This window comes from Ctenopharyngodon idella, chromosome 4, assembly GCF_019924925.1.
Source record: "Ctenopharyngodon idella isolate HZGC_01 chromosome 4, HZGC01, whole genome shotgun sequence".
Classification (NCBI taxonomy): domain Eukaryota; kingdom Metazoa; phylum Chordata; class Actinopteri; order Cypriniformes; family Xenocyprididae; genus Ctenopharyngodon; species Ctenopharyngodon idella.
In genome coordinates this window covers 8108130-8132201 of record NC_067223.1, presented here as the reverse complement: position 1 = coordinate 8132201, position 24072 = coordinate 8108130, and the positions used below count along the sequence as shown (strand labels likewise).

At 38.0% G+C, this 24072-nt stretch overlaps 1 protein-coding gene across 3 annotated transcripts; it reads right to left on the bottom strand.

Annotated features, from left to right (window-relative positions):
• Positions 1-1431: 1431 nt before the first annotated feature.
• Positions 1432-19324, bottom strand: dcn (decorin). Of its 3 annotated transcripts, none has more exons than XM_051890857.1 (8): positions 19042-19324; positions 11989-12250; positions 6435-6547; positions 5151-5364; positions 4563-4676; positions 4380-4473; positions 3136-3274; positions 1432-2729 (listed from the first exon to the last, which is right to left on the bottom strand). In XM_051890857.1, the coding sequence occupies exons 2-8, from the start codon at positions 12233-12235 to the stop codon at positions 2529-2531; spliced, it is 1122 nt and encodes a 373-aa protein (XP_051746817.1). In that variant the 5' UTR covers positions 12236-12250; positions 19042-19324; the 3' UTR covers positions 1432-2528. The 3 variants fall into 3 exon arrangements, with proteins under 3 accessions (XP_051746817.1, XP_051746816.1, XP_051746815.1); XM_051890856.1 differs by having other exon boundaries at positions 19032-19316; XM_051890855.1 differs by lacking the exon at positions 19042-19324 and adding an exon at positions 15660-15678.
• Positions 19325-24072: the final 4748 nt, after the last annotated feature.

Here is a 24072-nt window from a genome sequence, read left to right as displayed (position 1 = left end):
CAAAATAATATTAAACTGACAATATTTACTGATACTGATGATAATATATTTTCTCCTCTGTGAGCTTCCTCTTCTCTGAAAGCTTTTAGTTTTGGAACTCTTCTCCAGTGAGTTGATATTAGCTCTTTCCCTCGAGAAGGAAGAAACGGTTTAAACTGCACAGTTTTTAAATATACCACCTTTCACACACTTAGCTCTCTGGCACACACACACACACACACACACATTCATATATTTACACATACACAATCCCACAGTGTGTCCTTTCCATCTCTCTCACACATACATACACATTGCACTTTAAAGTTGAGTTCTGGAGGAGGGGCTTAATTATTAAAGCTCATATGAGTTAAAATAGTGTAGCACAAAATGGTCCACAAGGGGGCACTATAGAGAAACAAGAGAGAACCTGGTGGCTATGTTATGAAATTGATGAATGAAAAGACACCTGTGTGTTATAATAAATTTACAACACCTCTGCTGTTTGAAAATGATCTCAACATATAGCTTTGAACGTACAACTCGCTGTTGTTAGTTAATGTTCAATGTCTTGCCATTTCATTGCGCTCTTCATAGTTGATCAAATAAATTACCTAATGATGAAAATGATCTTCACTTATGATATTTTCAGCATTTCCATTCCATCTTTTGAAGTGCCTGATTTCATAAGCATGTATTGGCTAGAGACTGTCATTATCCAATCAGGAAATTATAATATATATATATATTTCATCTTCACAAAGGCTACTATTAACTAACATCCTAACAGGTAATCCCTGTGTTTAAAGAGACTCGTGACTATTTTTTAATTTTCATAAAGTCTGTTTATGGTTGACCCAGAAACCGTTTTTTCTGCAGTGGTGTATCTGAGATGACTCACAATTAGAACTGATATTTTTAAAAGCTGCTATTTCTATATCAGAGAAACAAAATCCAAAGTAAATATAATATTTCAGTTCAAAATAGCACATTGAGATGAATTAAAGGAAATTAAACCGTACAATTAAAAGGATTTTAATATATAATATTTTCATACGCCATGTTTTTTCCCCCTATAATTTAATTTCTTTTATATTTTATGTCTTTGGACAATAAAACGACCACATGAAAGGCTCTGGAAACCTTTGTTCCTTGGATTGACTTTTTTTTATAATATTAAAATATATATAATTTTGTGCTTAGTGTTTTAACTTGAGCAAAGGCTGTATAATTCATAAATGACACAAACACATCAGTTTAAACAGTTTTGGTAGAGAAAGAAACCAGAACTAGCACCCAAACGTGACATTTTTACCGTAGCTTTTCAAGGTCTTCTGCGACTGTAGCATCCATCTAAGAAAGTGTTATTTTGAGGTATGATTCAAATTTATTTACCTGAAAACCAACCCTGTGCCCATTAAACCACCCAGTGAAAGTTCCCAGAAAGCATGGTGAGAGATTTGACTGTTTATTTGGTTCAAAAGACACCTGTGTCGGAGCCCTCATTGGACAGAGAGAGAGAGAAAGAGAGAGAGAGAAAGGGATTACCTTTATTGCCGATATATTAAAGTCCAAACTACTGTAAGTGCTTGTGCTTCAAAGCATTGATAGGATTCTTTTATACAGCATTTATATACAGCGTCTATACAAGAGACATTCATGACTCTCATGAAAGCAGGAGGTGTCCATGTCTGCCGTCACCCTCCCGATCCTTCCAGACTGAAACACAGATGACCAACAAACACAAAAAAGAAAGAAACACACATACACACTCGCACATAACACCACAGTCAATGAGTAGAAAAAGCATGCGTATACGTCAGGGAATCGCTTTCGTCGAAATGACAATAGTTTATTCTACATCTTGAAGCGCTATGTTCACCTGGGCAGAGCAGACGGGATCCAAGGAAACTAATGAACACAAATGTCACCAAAACATCTGAATTGAGACGAAGAGAAACTCGTATAGCCCAGCTCCCTGTTTTCTCCCATTTCAATTGATACCGAGAGAAACAACAATTTTTTAACAGCACAATCTGAAGTAGCGCTACATGGAAAGTAATAACTGAGTACATTCTAGCATACAAGCTTTTGTTAATTGTTAACCCCTTGCTGCCCGCTCCACAGGCCAGCGAAAAACTTAGAAGAACATGGCTTAGGTCCAGAAGATCCAAAACGGACCTTCGAAAAAATTAATTTCATCTGGGCGATTTGCGCTATTGGATATTCTAAGTGGTCATGGCTTTACTTTATTTCATTTTCTTTTCTTTTTTTTTTTTGCAAAACTTCTCAAAATCATACATTTCCTTTTTTATAAACTGCACTTATAGCAACACAATATGTATTTTCAGTACAATACTGATATGCATTTGGCTATTTGAAAGTATCATGTGACATCTGTCCAGTAAAGTGCATGTTGAAAATGGAATTGTAGTTTATTTCGAGTTAACTGAGATATGACATTCAGACTAAGTTATGTGCTTGAAAGGATTAGGTCAGACAGGAAGGGGCGGGATGAAAACAGTGACTGAGCCGTCTGATTGGACGCTCTATTTCTTCCTGTAGTTGCCCAGTTGAATGGCCGAGCGGTCGAAGACGCAGCGGAAGGTGATCGGCTGGACCTCCCAATAGGGCACTGGATTACTGAACAGGCTAATGCCCGAGTACATGGCCTTCTTTGTATTATAGCCGGGTGGGCAGAAGTCCTCTGTTCCCACAGCAGCAATCTTGTTGGCGTGAAGGTAGATCACCTGTAATTCATGAAAATGACAGCATGACAATGTGCGACTTAAAGTCATAATGAAATCAAAATGGAATGAAATTACGCATACACATCATTTTTTTGGCACGTGTCCTCGTATATCTTTAATCAAAATAACTCTCCCTTCCTCTTGGGGGCGACATATTTTCTTATCTCTGATGATGTGTTTACTTGCGCGAGGGTGGGGCAACCTGTCACTCACGTGAGATCACAGAAATAGCAAACCACAACCATCCAAACAATTCACGATGGATAAAATCAAGTCCCGCCTTTTTTTTCTTGTTCTAGAAGCCATTTCGCTTGGATATATGATCTTACAAGGGAAGAAAGACTATGGCAACTTCGGTTTCATGCTGACTTTAAAGATATGTGGAAACTTGTGTGAGATCTCTCACCTGAATGTATTTGTGTTCTGGCAGGCCGGTAGGAACCGTAGTGAGCGCGTTATTGTCCAGATGAAGTTCCCTCAGGTGAGGCACATTGGCCAGAGAGCCGTTCTCCACCACGCTGATCTCATTATGGCTTAGACCAAGCCTGCAAACGCACACAGTGATATTATTATTAATGAAAACTAAAATTGTTCAAAAATTTGGGGCATTTTTTATGTTTTTGAAAGAAGTCTCTAAAAGAAGTCTGAAAATGCAGTAAAAACAGTATAATATTATTACAATTTAAAATGACTCTATATAATTATCTATTTTAATATATTTTAAAATGTAATTTATTTCTCTGATGGCAAAACTGAATTTTCAGCATCATTACTCCAGTCTTCAGTGTCACATGATCCTTCAGAAATCATTCTAATATGCTGATTTGGTGCTCAAGAAACATTTCTTATTATTATCAGTGTTGAAAACAGTTGTGCTGCTTAATATTTTTGTGAATATCATGATACATTTTTAATGAAAGTTCAAAAGAACAGCATTTATCTAAGAGAAATTTTTTGTAACATTTTACTTTTGATCAATTTAATGCATCTTTGCTGAATAAAAGTATTAATTTCTTTAAAAACTGCATAAACTTACACTAGAAAACTCTGAAAAACTCAACTAAAACGAACAATAATAAAGTGAAAACTAAAGAAAAAAAAACTACATAAACACAGATACATTCCCAGTGCTGTTTTGCTAAATAGAGAAACAATTCTACGTATATTATTCATTTTCCTCATCAAATATCAGAATTACGAGACCAAGAGCAAAACAATCTTCCCGTCTTCGCATACAGCGGTTAGTATTAGAGTCAACACTCTTTTATAAGAACTCGGCTGTGATTCAGTCTCGGCGTGTACAGTGGAAAATCTGTGTAATAAGAATGTTCTAATTTCTCTGTGTGATCCAAAGCAAACTGATCCATGCAATGATGTCATGGTGTTTGAGTCTCACAAGGTGCGTGAGCCAACCATCACCTCCAACTTAGCTGTTCTCATGCAAATTCTAAACACATCTAATGAAATCTGAATTATAGTTTCCTATGTTCTGTATCACACTCTTTCCCTCCTGAGTCAGATTTTGCTGAGGTTTTCTGAGAGACATATTTAGCTGTTTCTGTCCAGCCTCTTCAAGTCTGCCATGCAGGAAAATCAACTGGTTGTTTGCACAACAAATGAGGAACATATTAAGAAGAAAGATGTATTTACTTGGACAGGTTCTTCAGGCCCTTCAGACTGTCTGCGGTCACTTTGGTGATCTTGTTTCCATCCAAGTGAAGCTCAAACAGAGAGCTAGGCAGACCTGGACATTTTTGACACAGATTAATGTGTATCGATTCATTGAAGTGAAAGGGATATCCGCCATTATTCACAATAGGGATGATTCTGTACCTTTGGGAATGGCAGTGATGTTGGTGTCAGCAATTCGGATGTAAGAGACCCTCTTCAGATCAGCAAAAGCACCATTATCAACTCCAGAGCTGCTCAGAGGGTTAGAGCCCAGCTCTGGAATGGGACAGAGGCAAAATGTACATTGGTTTACAGTTAGCTATACATAGAAAATTAATATTTGAAAATTAAAAGAATATTTTTACACTGCTAATTTGATGGTGATTGATGCTTTCATATGTACTATTTCCTTTGAGTGCAGGATATAAAATAAAATAAAATAAAATAAAATAAAATAAAATAAAATAAAATAAAATAAAATAAAATAAAATAAAATAAAATAAAATAAAATTAAAATAAATCATGTAGGGTCAAGAAAAAAAAGGTGTTGATTCAAAAAGCCATGAGTAACAATGAATTTTTACTCCAAAAATAAAGTATAAATTGATAAAGTAAATTAAATTAATGTTATAGAATAAATCACAATTGCAATAAGTTTGTAAACCGATGTCTATGGTCATCATATTACTAAACAAAAAGATAAAATGGTAAAATAGTCTAGTCAGACTCAGCAAAGACAAAAGTTCATACCCATGACGATGACATTAGCCATGCCGGCGAAGGAGGACTTCTTTATCTTGTTAATCTGGTTCTCATGAATGCGCAGCTCCTGGAGGCTTTTCGGTATGTTAGCAGGAACTTCCTTCAGAAGGTTCTTGGACAAGTAGAGTCTCTCCAGATTGATCAGAGAAGAAAAGGCCTTGGCATGAATAATGGTGATCTTATTGTTGACCAGGATGAGTGTCTGAAAAAAAAAAATCAGGAACTTTATGGCTTTAAAGTTAACTTAACTTTATTTATAGTTCATAGTTATTAGTGTTTAAATGCACACAGTTTCAATTGGTCAACCTAAAGTTGTTTTGGTCATTGTGTTTAAATCTGTAATATGCTTTTCACCCCTGATATTTAGTCATAAAAAGGTCACTAGCTACTTTCTGTAATCTATCGTACATTCCAGCACATAAAAATCTTCATTTATTTTCACTGTGATAATTAAATAGCCACGGCTCACATAGCATTTTGGCACCATTTTCTCACTTTCTGTTCTGTTTGCATTCATCTCTCATTGGCGCCTAACAGATCCAGGCGCCATGTGGATGTTGAGCTTGGAAAGCGAGAAATAGCAAAGGGCCCTCGATGGGAGGCTGTATATTTATTGAAGTTCAGGAGGCTGAACAATGGATCCGCTCCAAAAGTGAATCATTACACTTGTGCACCTGGGAATGACACATTTCTCACACTGAGAGCTGTTTTCCGGAGAGGATGGATTGGAAACACAGAAGATTTCACATTCCGGATCATGAGTTTCCCTCACGCGCTATTTTGTAAAGTGTATCTGAAGATCTCCAGATAATTTTTGCAGTGTTTTCGAAAAATAGGAGCAGATATTTGCCTTCAAAGATCGCTGTGGTTGCAACGCATAGTTTTAGCACCCAGTTCCACATTTGGCAGACAAACAGCGTTCAAGTGTTTTCTCTGGAGTGTTTTTCAGCGCTGCTCAAGCATTTGTTTTTGGGAAAAGAATTGCTTTTAGTGTAGAATTTCTTTTAGGTTCACAAATGGCTTTGATTTGAAAATTTGGACATTATGTTCCCTGTGTTAAATAGCTGGTTTCAAGGTCATAGCAAAAATATCACGCTGTCACTTCAAGTTATCAGGATGAGAGGAGCCAATTGGCTTTAAAACGAGTGAAATAGGATTTGTCCTGTGGGGACTTGAGAAATGTCATTGCTTCTACGATCCAATTTAGGGAATTAAAGAAAATGTGGTTAAAAAAAGAGAACAAGGGAAAGAGAGAGTAATTGAATATCTCACTTGGAGACCCTTCAGGCCTTTGAAGTCGTTTTCTCTGATCTCTGTGATCTTGTTGTTCTGCAAATCCAGGAGAGTGGTATCAAGTGGAATTTTTTCTGGAACGTTCTTCAGACCTGAGAGACACAAAAACACAAGTAGTAAGAAAAATGACACTAATGAAATGGGATATGAGCTGATCTGGGCTTTTATGGCTAGATTCTACTTTGAAATCAAATCAGCTGTAGACATATGGATCCTGATCCAACACCAACACAACACACTCAGTTACTAAAAACAACAACAAAATCCTTCAAGAGTAAATCCTGGTACTAAATTGAGCAGCTACATTCCTGAAAAACATTTAAATGACAGAAAGAATGTGAATGGTGGACTGAACTGGACTGGTCTTGGTTTTGGATGAGCTCCAGTCGTCATTGTATAGACGAAACTGTTTATAGAAACGTTTCTATAAACTTTTATGAGCTTCCATTCTACATGTGTAATAAGAGAAGCATTTCTAAGAAATGTCTGCATGGACCAAGGCTAAATAAAGTGTCATTATAAATAATATCACACCTACAGAATTGCATGAGTTGATAGATGATTGATGACTTTGGACCAATCAATTGTAAGGGCCAGAGCTTAAGTAGCACAGTGAAAAAAGGGTTGGAGTGCAGCATATCAGTGAGTTATGATGATGGTTCGCATAAGTTTTAGTGTTTCGAAACAGTTCTGAAAGTTCATTGAATTGATCATAGACAGCTGTTATGCCAGATATCTCACAGTTTCTCTTGGAAGGATTATAAATGCTGTACGATGCTGTCAATAGCAAAAGCTGACATAACATTTTGATTTTGCCAACATTGGACAATATGACACAGCTTTCATTTAATGTGCTGCAGACCGAGCTACATGGAAACAAAAAAGTATCAATATTTAGGAATGTCTTTCCATTATATAGCAAAAATATCGAAACAAATGACATATATTTTAGCACAAACACACTTTGTTTGAATCAAAACATTTACCAAAAAAAGTTTGCTCAGAAACTTGGCATCATTAACAAATTAAATTCATACATTTTAAGAGCCAAAAAGCTTTTTGGGTCCACTTAACAGTATATCATAGCATTTGCTTTAAACATAGGAAAAATAAGGTAAACACACATTCACATACATAAACATAAATATATCTGCTCTACCAACTCTAAAAGCTCTTTAGGCAGAACCTCACACAAACATTGTTTGGTTTTATTTTGCGGTGAGTTTCCTCATCAGTGTATGTGTATAAACAGTTTAAGAATATGTCCCTGTTAATTATATTACCACAGGACAGAGGACACAGAGATCACAGTTGGACATATCACTGCTGCTGAGATGTCTCACACATGGTCCTTTCGTTCTCCTCTGTTTAGTCTCATTTTCTACACATTTCAGCCAAAACCGCAGTAATCAATGTAGGTCAAAGAGTGTATTATTATGGAATATATTATCAGTATGTAATCCAAAAAAGCACTAATAATAACATCATAAAATCTTTGGGGGAAAAGCACAATCAGGCTTCGTTTTTAAATTTAACCCAAATGGCAATAAGATATTCAGGACGTTCAGCTCATTGGCAACCCTTATGGAACAAACACATTAAACTATTCAAAAACAAACTGTTCTTTGTGGTAAAAAATATTACTTAACCACTGAAATCAGCAACTCAATCAAAATCAAGAGCAGAGAACAACACAAAACCATCATTAACAGGCCCACGGATGCTAAACTCATTTCTTTTAACTGCTAGTTTTATTGGTGAGAAGAATAAAAACATGAGATGCTGTTTAATCCACAAGATTTTCATCATGTAAGTCACTCTTCCATGTTTCTCTACACCATGAATACTCTGTTGCACTGGAGGAACCTTTTGATAGTTCCTAGAACTAATGGCAGAAGTACCCACTTTTTTGGCATGTTCACACCGCAGGAAATGGGAACGAATTCAGTTCTAGAAACATCTTTTGGCGGAACTAAATTAGCTCCTATTTTAGAATAGGGTCTAATGAAGTATTCCAGACGAGGTTGGACATGTGAAAATCCCAAATTAAATGTCCCACTTCAGACTTAAGTGAGTTCACATGCTGACCACATGATGTTGCCATGACACAACAAGATCATATCGTACATGATGTCACCATGACACAATGAGAGCATATTGTGTTTTTGTGTCAGTTATGGCAAAAACAGAATAAAAACATAAAATCGCTTTGAAAACAGCTGACAATAAGCAAAAGGTATTATTACATACACTTAATATCTAATGTTAACATTTGTATGTACACTTATGCTCATTGGAAGCAGGACTTGCCGACATCTTGGAAGTGACGTCAAATGAGGCATCTCACTGAGGTTGGGGTTGATCGAGGTACCCCGAGTTCACTGGTCAAATGTCCAACTTTGAGTGGCATTCCAGACGTTATTTCCAAGAACGAGGTGGGAAAAATGTAAAATTTCGTGCAGTCTGAAACGCAGCATTATGCTGCCTTCAAGAGCTATCGTAAATTTCCTACTTCCCACTTGTGAAGTTGTGATTACGAGCTTGTCGCATTCAAGTGCTTTATTGTCGGAAGATCATGGAGGACACAAGGTTTATTCTTGCCTATCTTATTAAAAGCCAAAATCATATTTAGCATCCCATTCATTGACAACCATGTAAACATTCACCATGCTACCTAGATAGTCTGCTTGCAGTCTCTTAGCTCTCCTTTTTGCTCTTTCCATCGCTTAACCTATACGTCTACATTCCATCTCCGTTATCATGAATCCCACGACACACAACAATAACACAGATCCGATCATTGCGTCCTCCATTCTCAAGTTGCTGACTTTATTGAATGACGGGCTTAAATGTTGACGTCGCTATCGGCCGGCTTACGACACTTCAGAGTTCCTACTACCGGTGCAAATGCAACCAGGAAAATAACCCTAGGGGAACATTTAGTTCTTGGGGAACCGCCCTGGTCGCTATAGAAGTTCCTATAACAACCCGGTGCGAAAGCCCCTAATGAATACTGTACACTTAACCCACTTCTAACAAGAAATATATGTACCAAACTGATATCAACTGCTACCAAAAAGTGGATAGCAAGTAAAACACAAGCAGGCTCTTAATCAAACTTTCCTAGACAAACAAACTCAATTTTGCCATTGGTTGTTCTTGGGTCCTGGCATTATTTCCAGACGGTTTTCCCTGCAGCTGCAGAGCTGTATAAACTGGGTCACATATTTCACTGAAAAGAGGTGAAGTTAGATGGAGAACAGCCCTGAAGGCACACCTATCCCCCCTCCCTCTATTCCTTTCCAGGTCTGTTTCAATGCCAAAGGACCTGCGGAGCAGATGAGAGCTGGAGGCCTCAACTATTTGGTCTTCTCTTATTTGCCCTTGTTGTCAATCCCATTTTTGTTCTCGTTCTTTCTTTGTCCATTTCAACTGGAGTTGAGTCTTAATGTTACGAAAGACTGGAATTGGCCCTTACTGAGAATTGCTGTTCTCGTTTTGCCTGGTCAACAGTATTTCTTTCCAAACAGACATTCTGCCTATCAAACAGACCTCTGAGTAATTTCCTGTTAGAAAAAGCTATGCTAACTGAGACAACGTGCTTCAGCAACTCAATTACATTGCATTGCAGGATAGAAGGGTGGAGAAATAAAAAGAGATCTCATGACAAAGACAATAAAACTTAGTTAAAACAAGGAGGATCAGTCAACTCTTTTTTGTAACTATATGTCTATATGTCTATTACTCTTTTCTGTGTAAATCACAGTGACTCAGTGGACAGTGTAGCTTTTTCAGAAAGACATGCGGAAATCTTTGGAAGTAACCTTATAAAAGAACAGACTTTCTCAAGCATTAACAGACACACACACACGCCTGGGGATTCAATTAGGAAAATGAGGCAGCCGTCTGGAGGTTAGTGCCTAGTCGTCTACGGAAGTGAGAGCAGTTAACAACATATGAAAACATTTAAAGTGGTTTTGAAACAGTGACATTAGTAATACGATGGTGACTCAACAATGGGCAAACAAAGAAAGATATTTTGTATATTTCTGCTTGGCCTTTGACAGTTTATGTCATGAAAAAACTGACATCAGGTGTAGGACAAAAACCACATTCAAGGAAAACAGTGAAAGTTCTGAAATATATATTATTTAGTCCTGTCGAATCGATTAATCGCGATTAATCACATCTGTAAATATGTGTGTCTATGCGGGTATGTATATATATATATATATATATATATATATATATATATATATATACACACACACACAACACACACATAATACATATATATTTACGTACATTTATGTTAGATGTGATTAATTGCGATTAATCGATTTGACAGGACTAGTTTATAAAGACAAGTTTTGATGTTGGCTTGATAAAGCCTTTATTTGAAAGTTTATTTAAGGAATTTAAAATGAAATTTAAAAAGAAATTTAAAATGAAGTTTGAATGTTTTGCAGGTCATAAAGTCAGACAAAAAGAAGGAGATTACTAGATGGTTGCTAGGGTGTTCTGGGTGGTTGCTAAGGCTTTGCCAAGTTGTTCTGGGTGGTTCCAAATGTGTTGCTATGCAGTTCCTTAGGTGTTGCTTTCCTGTGGTGTTCTGAGTGTTTGCTAGCGTGTTTTAGCGTTAGTCTGAGTGGTTGCTAAGCATTTCAAAGTGGTTGCAAGGGTGTCTTGGGTGGTTGCTAGGCTGGTCTTTGAGAGTTATGCTGGTTTCTAGTTTCTACTTTGAAGTGTGAAGGTTTTGCAGGTCAGACAAATAGACAGAAGGACAATCAGATGGACTGCTAGACAGTTTCTAGGGCTTTACAATGTAGTTCTGGGTGGCTCCAAGAATGTTGCTAGGGTGTTGCTAAGGCATTGCTATGGGGGCTTCTATGGTGTAATGGGTGGTTGCTAGTGTGTTGCTAGGTTATTCTAAGAGGTTGCAAGGGTGGCCTGGGTGGTTGATAGGCAGGAGTTTGAGTGTTCTGCGTGGTTGCTAGGGCATTGCTAGGCAGTTTGAAGTTTTAAGGTTTTACAAGTCAGGCAAATAGACCATCAGATATATTGCCAGATGGTTGCTACGGCTTTGCAAGGTTGTTTTGGGTGGTTCTAAGCGTGTTGCTAGGAGGTTGTTAAGGCATTACTAGGTGGTTTCTATGGTGTTCTGAGTAGTTTCTAATGTGTTGCTAGAACATTGTAAGGTAGCTGCAAGGTTGTCCTTGGTTGCTGCTAGGCAGATGCTTGAGTGTTCTGCATGGTTGCTAGGGTGTTGCAAGTCAGTTGCTAGGGTATTAAATTACAGTTGGCCAGATAGAGAAAGTACTTTCCAGTTTTATAAACATTATGTAGGCTATCAGACAGTTAGCAAACAGACTGTGGCCGGTCTGTGGGTTTACTTGTAAAGTCAACGAGTTTGTTATTGCCGTTGACCATTTTACCATGTTGCCCAAATCCAGCCAAAAACATAGTGGTAGTGGTTAAAAAAAATATCACATAAAACATCAAGCAGTCTAGTCTAGTGTCATAAAGTGTTTACCTAGATCAGAACACTGGGACACTCGCAGATGGCACTGGCATCGGAAGGGGCAGAAAGGTCCATCAGGTACAAAATCTCGATCAACTTCAATAGGTGGCAACTTAATGGGTGGTCTACGAGTCGCAGACAAGGGCTCATCTGCTGAGCCCGGTTCGTCCTCCATCATGAAGTCCATGAAGCCAGACTGACGGAAGGGCAGAGCCCAGCATACGGACACCAAAAGCAGGGAAAGACAGGCCGATTTCATGTTGCTGATGAAGGCCTGGAAGGTAAAATGGAGAAGAGAAGGGGTTAAAGGTGAGGGATGATACGCTGGGTGGCGTCTCAGGATCTGTGATGGTGAGAGGTTAAAAGTCAAATGACAGATGTAGAGTGCATGAATGTGACTTAGCAATGTGGGTTATAACTAGGCAGAGGTCAGGGGTCAAATGTTGGCATATTTGAGTTTAGAGGTCTCTGGTGGTTATGGCTGCAACTTTTTATGGTGTTAGACTGATGGTTAGATTTACATCACTAAATGCATTACTATATATTTAATAAAATAAGGAGATAAATTTCATTAAGAACAAACCCTTAGGGGTTGAAATAAAGTATTTAAAATTAACCTTAATTTAGTTAAAGATTCTTCCTAAAAATGCTTCATACATTTTTAATCACTACTGGCATTTGTAATGAAGAGAATGAAACCATTAAATCAAATGCTGTAAACCAGGGATTTCCAAACGTTTTGCCTAGGACCTGAAAATATGATCTCCTTGTGAGGGACTCCCCTCACATTGGCATGAAATATGGTATCGTTCAAAAGTTTGGGGCCAGTAATTTTACTTTTATTCAGCCAGTAACACTTTTATTCAGTAAGGATGCATTAAATTGATCAAAAGCGACAGCAAAGACATTGTTAAAAAGACAATCCAGCACACTATATTTATGAAAACTGTTGATCTGGGTTGACCAAACTCATTCATGCCTTCAGTCAGGAAAAATAAAACCATCTCAGAGAGAGTGCACAAAGTTGTCCAAGAGCCCGCACATAAACATATGTCTGAGGAGAAGCTGGACGTCGTTGAACGACGAGGAAATTGTAAAGTAGGTACAGTAACTCCCAGTGCCTTTCCAGGGTCATCTTAGGTCCATGTAATCAACATACAGCATAATTACAGTAGTTCAAATCCTCCGGGCGGCCACGTCACTTCGACAATGAATAACCACGGTGCCTCTGTTGTTAAATTCTGGAAACCTAGGAACTGACCTCGACAACCTTCTGGGAAAGATGTCTTCTTTGTCCTAATTCCTCAAGCAGTAGAAGACAGTGATGCATACATTTAATCTTAGTGCAGACCTATATAAGATGAATTTGGCGACACATTCCATTGTTGGAACGGTAAAAGACTTCAGTTGGAAACATGGATAATCACTATTTATAGCCAATATCTACAATCAAACACAGCGTAGATCCAAAAAATCGTCAGAAGTTTCAAAGTCCTATACGCTAATGGCAAAAGCATGGCAAGTGACCTTCAACCTCAGATTCTTTGTTACTGTTGATTTGCATCACATGACAACATGTTGAAACAATTTTCTAGGGTTCCTCCAGTTCAACCACAACCAGTATCCATGTTTCAAGAGAGACAATAAGAAATTGTAGTTTTATTCAACAGCATTTCAAAACAACAACTTACTGACCTCAATTTAGACATGCTATTTAATGTAATGTTACGTTTTCAGGCCTATATCCATCCACTTCGACACCTTTAATTACCTTTGACCCAGTGGGCAATGAGACGCTTTGAACAAACACACTGCATAATTACTTTGCCCTTTAACATTTAAGCATTTGATAGATTTACAGTGCTTTCAAGGTTGTTTTATGTATGTGAGTCCCTGGGAATTGAACCCATGCCTTGCACTCTACCAGTTAAGCCGCATGAACCCCTTCTATATGTATTCCCAGCAGGAATGCTGCCATAGTAAGAGTTTAGAGCATCAGGACCTGGTCAGCAGAAAGAAAAGCCCTTTGAGCATTACAGGCTGTCACCACGAGCGATTTTGTTTGAAGGGGGATCATGGGAAGCTGTTGCAGCATTTGAGTTGCGTCCTGTCAACAAACTGCAGGCTGCTATGAGAGCCAGGCAAACAGACAAGACAGATTGATGGTGTCATGCCGTTGTTGGGAAAGTGCAGGCAGGATCCAAAGTTCATATGCGCCAATCACAAAAAAAGGGGTACTGGGCTTTGCCGAATAAATAAATTGGTAGTCTCAGACGTCACGTCCATGTACCGTTGGCTGAACGTCTGATGCATAATGCACACAAAATGGGAAACACTTCTGGAGTTTAGTAGTCGTCATCTGATTGGCTGAATTATACAGAACTTCGGGGAGACGTGTGTGTCGCGTTATTTAACGGGAAATAAAGCTTTCGTGAAGCCAAACCTCCTCATGGAAAAGGAAATCCGTCATGTTTACATCTGTGGCAATGAACGCTTATCAGGATCAACTAAACGCTGTATTTTCAAAAGTATGTGAATTTTGCGGCAGTAAACTTGAACAATGTTATTGAATGAATAATTTATTAGATGCATGGCGGTCGGTTAACGTAAGGACATCGACTATTCATTTTCACGCCCCTAAACATGACGAGGAACAAAGCGAACTGTGATTGGTTACTTTACATGTCAGTTAGACGTGGGCGGTCCTTGGCTAATGAAAGCTGCAATGGAGTCCAGACCTTCTGCCATTAGTCTAAACGTCTGGCTACGCGAAATTAATAAATTGGTAACTTATAAGAAACTTCAACATAAAACTTCATGTGCCGACCACCAAAACAGATATATTAGGAACATCACAATGTGTGAACGTGCAACACGATCTCATAACAAATGGGAGGTATATGTAGGTAAATTGTGGTTAAAGCACACATACATTTTTATATGTTTGCGGAGAGATTCTGAAATATTAATTATTAATATTCCATTTAAAATGTAGGCATTTTGCAACTTCAAAAACCTGCAAATATGAAATCAATTTTCTGATTTATTGTATTTAACCAAACGTGATTAATTAAATGTGTTTAATGTCATCAACATCAGTATATAACAGTACTTCATTATGTGTGATTTCTAATAGTTTAATTTATATAAATATTTTTTAAGAATATCTATATATTTTTAGATTTTAAAATATATTACTTTTATATATTTATCTGTACATTATGTTTTTATACATAGTTAAAAAATGTAAAATAAAAATAATGCAAAATACAGTTTCATGGCTGGTAAATTTTCTAAATTCACTCGCTACTTGGATCCGCAGATCCCATCAAAGAGAAAGTAGCCGAAGACTCAACAGGAAAGATGCTATGTCTGTATCTTCTCAGCAGGAACCAATGGAAAAGTGTCAGAAGGCTCAGTGTGACAACGATTATCAGGACTGAGTTGAAATAAACTTGAGATATGATTTTTCACAGATGCAGTTCTGTGCCTAACTATCAGCTTCTGCCAGGCTGTTACAGGCCCTCGGCTTTGATTTCTCTCCGTCTGCGGGTCGGGCAACAGTCTGATCCAACTGAAGTGTTTCACAGAATCCAGAATCAGCACTGGCCTGTTTCTGGTTTTATAAATGTGGGCTTTTAATAATCAAGAGGAGAAAGGAAAATTTCCACTTTAACTCTCACGTTCTCTCTTACTCCATCCATTTCTGCCCTTGATTTCACTCAACCTTCTTGTCTTTCTTGAGGTCTGGGTTGTGTCACAGCAGGTCTGATTCATTTCTGCAGAGAAAAGAGGGAGGGTTGACACTTCCAGTTTCTCCTTCGCTCCCTCAATCAACCCAAATTTTGTCTTGATATGTGAAAACATTCTTAAACAAGATAAATTTGAGAGGCAAAAAAAAGACATGTGGACCTGTTTTGATAGAACGTCTTATAATAATGCATAATGTAGGCAGTGTAGACTGACACCACAGTTAAGTTACATAAATAGCTTATATACTGTATACACTACAGGTGGTTTATATTATAGAACTGTGACATTAGTTTGTTCAGTAATTATAGTTCTGTACTGTATCATTCAGACTGCATTGTGTCTTAGAAAGGTTGACTTATCCAAACACAACAAGTGATGTATTGGATAATGTGGAGATGAGGTCATGTAAGCAAACTCAGATTACAATGTTCATGTTACTGTTTAAGCAGTAGTAGTAGGCGTAGTAGAACATGCACCCAACATGTAACTTGTAAGTACACATTAATTACCTGTTGCAATTAATTGTATTGACTTATAACACTTTTTAGTACAAAAATGAATAAATCTCACCAAGTAATTGTCTTGTTTTCCAGCAAAATGTCTAAACATTCCATTCTAAATTAAGATAAATTTAACAAAATGATAATTGTTTTCTGAAAAATGTCTAAAAGTTAACTGTTTATGCTTTAAAAAAAAATCTTCCAATGGGGTAAGAAAAATGAAGAATTCAAAGGGAAAAGATTATTTTTCTTACCCCATTGGAAGTTGTCAAAAAAACAAGACATAATATATTAAGTAAAGTAAATGTATCTTGATTTAAGAATGTTTAGATGAAAAAAAACAAGAAGAAAAAAAAATACTGAGTAAGAAAATTTTTTGCAGTGTATCTTGTATATTGTATAACACAGATACATTTGGTGTAAGTTACATACTGAAAATAGAATCCAGCTCTACTTATCTTAGTTTCTTCTTTGTTCTCTCTCTCTTTCTCTCTCTCTCTCTCACACACACACACACACACACACACACACACACAGATTCATTGACCTGCTGCTCCTTTCAGCAATGACTCACAGAAAGGTATTTACAGGCTACAGGACATTTAAAACATATGTGCTCCCTTCATTTTAAAACACACATAGACGGTCCAATCTTATCAATGCACCCTGAAAACGGCCTCTTATTTACGAACACATTCATCCACTAAAAGCTCTAAAATACCCAAAATTTCCCAAACACTGAGAGAATGTTTCACAAATGTAATTATCTGCTCATTCCAATGAGTCATGTATCAAAACAAAAGCACAAAAAGACATCATACTAAAAGAAAAAAAAAAAAAAAAAAAAACGAAATGTGTGGACTTATTATTCAGCTCAACAAACTGCACTACTGGACTACACCAACAAATAAGGGCTTTGACCACTCTGCCCTCTGCGGTCAAACTGGTTCCAGACCACTAAACCAAACTCCAAAGCCACTGCCAGAGCACAATTAGACTTTCTCACAGATCAAAACCATGGTTAAACCCATGGTTTTTCTTCAAAAGACCCAACCACGAAAGCCACAAAAAGTCGTTCAGATGTTGAATAAGCAATTATATACTGAAGGACGGCTGATTATTTCAGCCCATAAGAAAATGAATGAAAAAAGCTTAGAGCCTATGACCATGACTGTAATGTCCTTGATCTAAGACAACAAATTTAGTCAATGCTACTCTCTGACTCATTCACATTTACATACAAGCACTCTTTCCTCTCACTTCCTCTTTCCATGGCAACTGCCCAGCCATCTGTCATAAGCAATTGCTTTGACTTTGGTCCAAAGCTCCCATTTCTTTTCCTCAAAGGGTTAAAAGGCAAATAAGAAGGGGGAAAGCAGACAGTGACCAGCATGGCTACCATTTATTGACTCTCTCTCTATCTAACATCACATTGCTTGAGCCAAATGGAGACCTTTGGCTTCCGCAGAATACTTATTGCATGGCCTGAGGATGTTGCCTTTGAAGGGAGGAAGAGAGGGTTTTCCTGTCATGGTACAAACTGTGTACGTGGGTTCTGTTCACAATTAATGAAAGTTATAAGCCATAAAAAAAGAGAAGTAACATTTTTTCCAACCCTAGCCCCAACCCCTAACCCCAACAAGTTTTTCATTATTACTGTGTAGTTCCATTATACGACACCCACGAATTGATAGTTTAGACAAAGTGTGATCTCAAGATCACAAAGTGTCCCACTTCTTAAAACAAAAATTCCTGTTGAATGCGTCTAAACCTTCGGCTACCTCTTCCTCTCCCCCCTCCAAATGTTTTGAGTTAGCTGGGAATTTTGTGGTGGGATTACCAGGAAGTGCCTTGTCAAACTTGCCTATGATTGGAAGGAAGCTATATCATTAAAAGATTAATGAGACACCGGTCCCACGCTCTCACTCTCTCCATCTTTCTTTTTTCTCCTTCAGAGTGCTTTCATCCTTCAGCCGATATGGCTCAAGGCACTTTGGCTTCCATGCCATGGATAAAGAGTTTAGGATGCGATTTCGAGCGAGTGGAGGCAAGCAGATGCAAAGCGAGGCCAGAGGACAAAGCTTCTCCCCAGACAGGTCTATCCGAGGAGAGCACTGTTAGAAATCCTCTAGTGTTTTCAGGCCTTACATGAACTCTCTCTAAATGCCAAGTGGTGCACAAAAGGAAGAAAAAAAACTGGGATGGAAAAGTCAGGACGAAGCAGTGAGAATAAGGGCACTCGAAAAGTTAATGGCTTTTTCACAACAGTGAGTTTGTGAGGGACTTCACAGAGCAGGGAAACTTGTCACAATTTTGGAAAAGATGTCCTGTACTCTCAAACTGAACAGCAAATAAAATCACATCGGCAGTCAATTTGCATGAGCATACACTTTTCTGGCTTTAAAAAAAAAAGATGATGGTTTTCTAATCAGAATGCAAACATGACCTTAATCCACATGCAAACCAACCATAACTATTAACAAGGTAAAAACATTCAGGGAGCTTTTGTATTCTCTCAATTGCACTGAACTGTTTAATCTAGAATGAATCAAATTCATTGAAAACTTCACTTAAAAACTTGAAGCAAACAGTCAAACCAATGCAAAGTCTTCATTTCTGCATCAACCTTTAATGATCTGCAGAAACCACCAAACCGCAGATTCCCGAGGGGTAATACTCACATTTCATCAGTGCAAACCGTCAACCTCTCTTTGAGACGGTCAGTCTGTTCTCTTAATCAAAATCCCTACTTTTCAGCACTCAGAGGAGTTAACAGGAAAGCTTGCGGTGAGCTGATCTTACCTGTACGTACAGGAGCGCGTAGAGCTGCAGACGAAGATCCGCAAATCCAGAGAGGGCTGGAGCCGATGTGCAGCGAGGCAGGCCGAGGGCTGATCACTGTGTGGACGCCTGCAGCCAAGATCAGGCAGGTGTGCTCTGTCACGGGGGGAGGGGATGGAGAGAAGGACAGAGAGGGAGAGAGAGAGGACGAGTGAAGGGAGGGAGGGAAGAAAAGGAGAGAGGGAGGGGTTGATTTCTTCGTCCCTTTCAAATGAGACAATTGGAGAAGAACTTCCCCCGGTCTGGAGCGGTCCAAAAGCAGTTGGAACAAGAAAAACGAGGGGGAAAAAAGTTGGGAGACGAGAGGCTGGGACTATACAGGCATTGGCAGACTCCCATACTGTGTCATCTGGTAAAGATAGGGAATTCTGGATACAACAAAAGCGTCTCCCTCCCTCCCTCTCGCGTACTCTTTCGGTGGACTTCATGCTGCTTTTTTTGCGTGGTGGAAACATTCCCTTCCTTTCCACCCACCATACTTTTGTTTCTTTTGAAACAAGAAACTTTTTCGGTGACCCGTAACTTCAACCGCACACACACGTAAAGCATTTCCAAATCCGTATTAGGCTTGTTTATTTGTACTAAGTAACAGGCATGGAAGAGCATTGAATGTGCAAATGGAGGTACCCAGAATGGAGAAGGAGGAGTTGGCTTGAGTTCAGCTAGTTACTGAAATCAAGACCCAGTTTTTCTTCTCTCTGTATCTTTCTTTATTTTGGTTATTCTACATTTGCCTGACTTTCTTTTTCCTTTCGAAATTGAAAGACTGCTGAATTGGTATGATTCAATCCTCCTAAATCAGATTGGGCTTTTGTGGCACATTTTCAGGAGACAGGAAAGATAAGATGTACATTTAGAAAGGGATTAGTATTTCAGTCTCAAGCCTCGTTCACACTGACAGCGATTTTATCACACCGCATTACTGGCTATTTGAAAAGATTTTGAAGATCTGATCACAAATGAGATTTCAAGTAAATATAACGTCATTCAATTGTGATAACGAATCAGGTTTTTTGCTGCTAAAAAATCACATTTTGGGTGGGAATATATTATACAAAGTGCATCAGTTTATATTATTTCATATCATGATTAATTAATTATTTATTATTAACGAATAATTATCAATGCAAAAAATTAAACTCAGAATAACAAGAATTTAGTTTACTGAATATAATAAATACATTCAAACTCATTCATATTCATAGGTATTCACATGCAAATTGCAAATTTTGGTATGTTTATATATACGCTGAACATGTGTGCATACAATATGGATGTACTGACAGCATGTAAAACATTATTTGCATATGCACATCTTTATGAATGTAAAAATCTTCCATTGAACTATATATATTTTTATAAATATATTTTTGAGCCCCTAACCGCACCCCTACCACAATCCTAATCACTTCTCGAATTTATTTTAGAATTTAAAAATATATATCTATACATAATAAAATATTATATAATATATATTATATAATTCCAGAAATGTTGGGACGTTTTTTAAATTTGAATAAAATGAAAACTAAAAGACTTTCAAATCACACAAGCCAATATTTTATTCACAATAGAACATAGATAACATAACAAATGTTTAAATGGAGAAATGTTACACTTTTATCCACTAAATGAGCTCATTTTAAATTTGATGTCTGCTACAGGTCTCAAGTTGGCACGGGGCAACAAATGGCTGAAAAAGCAAGAAATTTTGAAAAGATTCAGCTGGGAGAACCTCTAGCAACTAATTAAGTTAATTGATATCAGGTCTGTAACATGATTAGCTATAAAAGGAATGTCTTAGAGAGGCAGAGTCTCTCAGAAGTAAAGATGGAAAGAGCTGTGAAAGAGTGCGTAAAAAGATTGTGGAATACTTTAAAAACAATGTTCCTCAATGTCAAATTGCAAAGGCTTTACAAATCTCATCATCTACAGTGCATAACATCATCAAAAGATTCAGAGAAACTGGAGAAATCTCTGTGTGCGTAAGGGACAAGGCCGAAGACCTTTATTGGATGCCCATGGTCTTCGGCCCTCAGACGACACTGCATCACTCATCGGCATGATTGTGTCAATGACATTACTAAATGGGCCCAGGAATACTTCCAGAAACCACTGTCGGTAAACACAATCCGCCGTGCCATCTGCAGATGCCAACAAAAGCTCTATCATGCAAAAAGGAAGCCATGTGAACATGGTCCAGAAGCACCATCGTGTCCTGTGGGCCAAGGCTCATTTAAAATAGACTGTTCATTTCAAAGTGCAAAAGTGTTCTATGGTCAGACGAGTCCAAATTTGACATTCTTGTTGGAAATCACAGACGCCGTGTCCTCCGGGCTAAAGAGGAGGGAGACCTTCCAGCGTGTTATCAGCGTTCAGTTCAAAAGCCAGCCTCTCTGATGGTATGGGGGTGCATAAGTGCATACGGTATGGGCAGCTTGCATGTTTTGGAAGGCACTATGAATGCTGAAAGGTATATAAAGGTTTTAGAGTAACATATGCTCCCCTCCAGTCGACGTCTATTTCAAGGAAGGCCTTCTGTATTTCAGCAGGACAATGCAAAACCACATGCTGCAGCTATTACAACAGCATGGCTTCATTGTATAAGAGTCCAGGTGCTGAATTGGCCTGCCTACAGTCCAGATATTTCACCTATAGACAAAAATACATCAAAGATGACCACAAACTCTTCAGCAGCTGGAAACCTATAATCAGGCAAGAATGGGACCAAATTCAACACCAAAACTCCAGAAACTCATAACCTTGATGCTCAGACATCTTTAAACTGTTCTGAAAAGAAGAGGAGATGCTACACCATGGTAAACATGCCCCCGTCCCAACTATTTTGAGACCTGTAGCAGGCATCAGATTTGAAATGATGTAATTTTGTGGATAAAATTGTAAAATTTCTCAGTTTAAGCATTTGTTATGTTATCTATGTTCTATTGTGAATAAAATATTGGCTCATGTGATTTGAAAGTCTTTAATTTTCATTTTATTCAAATTTAAAAAACGTCCCAACATTTCCGGAATTCGGGTTGTAAATCACACAGAATAGAATGAAACCATTATTCAAAGGCATTAAAAAATGTGATTTAACATATTTAATTAATCTCACTGATTAAATATACTGATGAATTCAATATTGTATGAACTTAAAAGGGATTGTAAACATTTCTACATCTGTAAATTTTAGACGGTGTCAGTATGTTAATAATGTACATTACGTTTATGCAAATATATAAAAAATGTTTGTGTGCTAGAACCACAATTTACATATGAATATGTATAATTACTAATGAGATCACAGTAATAAGTCATATAAACAATGAAATCGGTCACAGTAACATAAACTTAAAGTAGCACAGGATTCGGATTATGTGCGCTCCACTGTTTTTATTGGAAGTATCATCTGACTTAAAATTGTTTCAAGTCACTGAAAATGTGTTGCCAATGGTCGCTGTTGCTCATGTAATAATAGTTTTTTTTTTCACTCAATATGTAAAGAATGGTTGGTCGGATATCACTGAATCATTAAGGCTCACAGGTGGAGCCCTGGAGACACTGTGTGCTCATTAAGTGGAAAGCTGGAGAGTGTGATGTGGCGTCAGATCAGTGGCGGATGCAGATGATGACCTGTTCATCATCCCTTCCGGCCATCTGCCTTGGGCTGAGCTCAGAGTCAGAGTATCTGGCCAGTAAACCTGAGGCCAAATGTCCACATAAAACTCAGACGCTTTTGTGTGACCCACACCCTCCTATTTACCCGCTTCACATTCTGTCCTTCTTGCTCTTTTCCTCTCCCTTGCTGTAACAATCTCACCACACATGAATCTGTATTTAATATAGTCTGGATTTTCTTTTCTTTTACCTTCAGTATTGTTCTCGGTTTTTGAGAATGAGGACATGTCACGCAACCTGATCATACTGCATTTGTTTAATTTGTGAAGCTTCTACGAAGTGACACAAGCATTTGCGCCGAAAGTTTGACGTCTTTGACGTTGACACCACAAGATATGACATTATTTTCTTTCTTTTTCCAATCAGAACAAACTTTTTTGGGTCATGACTCAGTTGAAAACCGCTGCTCTTAAAGATGCTAAATATATTCACTGACGGGAGGTTGCTGCTGGCAAATGAATGTATGACTATGAATTTTTTTGCCCCTCTGCAAATCTGAATTCTCTTCCTATGCAGTCCATTCCATAATGAACCAATGGGATCAAAGCAGGTTACAGCTGTTGCTTGAGTTTATCTTTGACACCACCAGCGCTCCCTAAAGGACAGTTGACACAAGGGTCCCTGCTGGTGTCAATGGTTGTTTGGCTGCGTGTCTGCATACATACGCAAGCTATAAACCCTAATGTGGAAACTATTACACTAAATGTCCAAAGGAAGAAAGGAAGTTATTAGCTATGCAGGGCTTTAAAACCAAAGAGGAAAAAGCACATATATATCTGTGTATATATACACCCTCTGCCTAGCCAAAAAAAAAAAAAGTCGCTGTTTTGATTTAAATGGGCAAATACTTAATGGGTTAGTTCACCCAAAAATGAAATTTCTGTCATTAAGTACTCACCCTCATGTCGTTCAAAACCCGTAAGACCTTTGTTCATCTTCGGAACACAAATTAAGATATTTTTGATAAAATCCAAGGGTTTCTGAAGGTTTTTGAGGAAAACTTTCCAGGATTTTTCTTCATATAGTGGTATTCACCGGAATACAGCGGGTTGAAGGTCCAGTTTCAATACAGCTTCAAAGGGCTCTACACGATCCCAGCTGAGGAATAAGGGTCTTGTCTAGCGAAACGATTGGTCATTTCTTTTTAAAAAAAATAATGTATATACTTTTTAACCACAAATGCTCATCTTGCACTAGCTCTGCTTTGCACGCCCATGACTTTACGCATTACATAGTCATGTTAGAAACATCACGCAGGTGGAAGTACCGACCCAGTGTTTACAAAGTGAACATGCAAAGACTAAGTCAAATGCCCTTTACA

What these genes read in the sequence shown, in the direction of transcription:
- dcn (XM_051890857.1), bottom strand. Translation starts at nt 12,235, where the DNA reads ATGAAATCGGCCTGTCTTTCCCTGCTTTTGGTGTCCGTATGCTGGGCT. An exon ending in GTCCCAGTGTTCTGATCTAG is followed by an intron (nt 6,548 to 11,988) that starts GTAAACACTTTA and finishes TGTGTCTCTCAG; the next exon opens with GTCTGAAGAACGTTCCAGAA. An exon ending in GGCTAATGTCATCGTCATGG is followed by an intron (nt 4,677 to 5,150) that starts GTATGAACTTTT and finishes GTCCCATTCCAG; the next exon opens with AGCTGGGCTCTAACCCTCTG.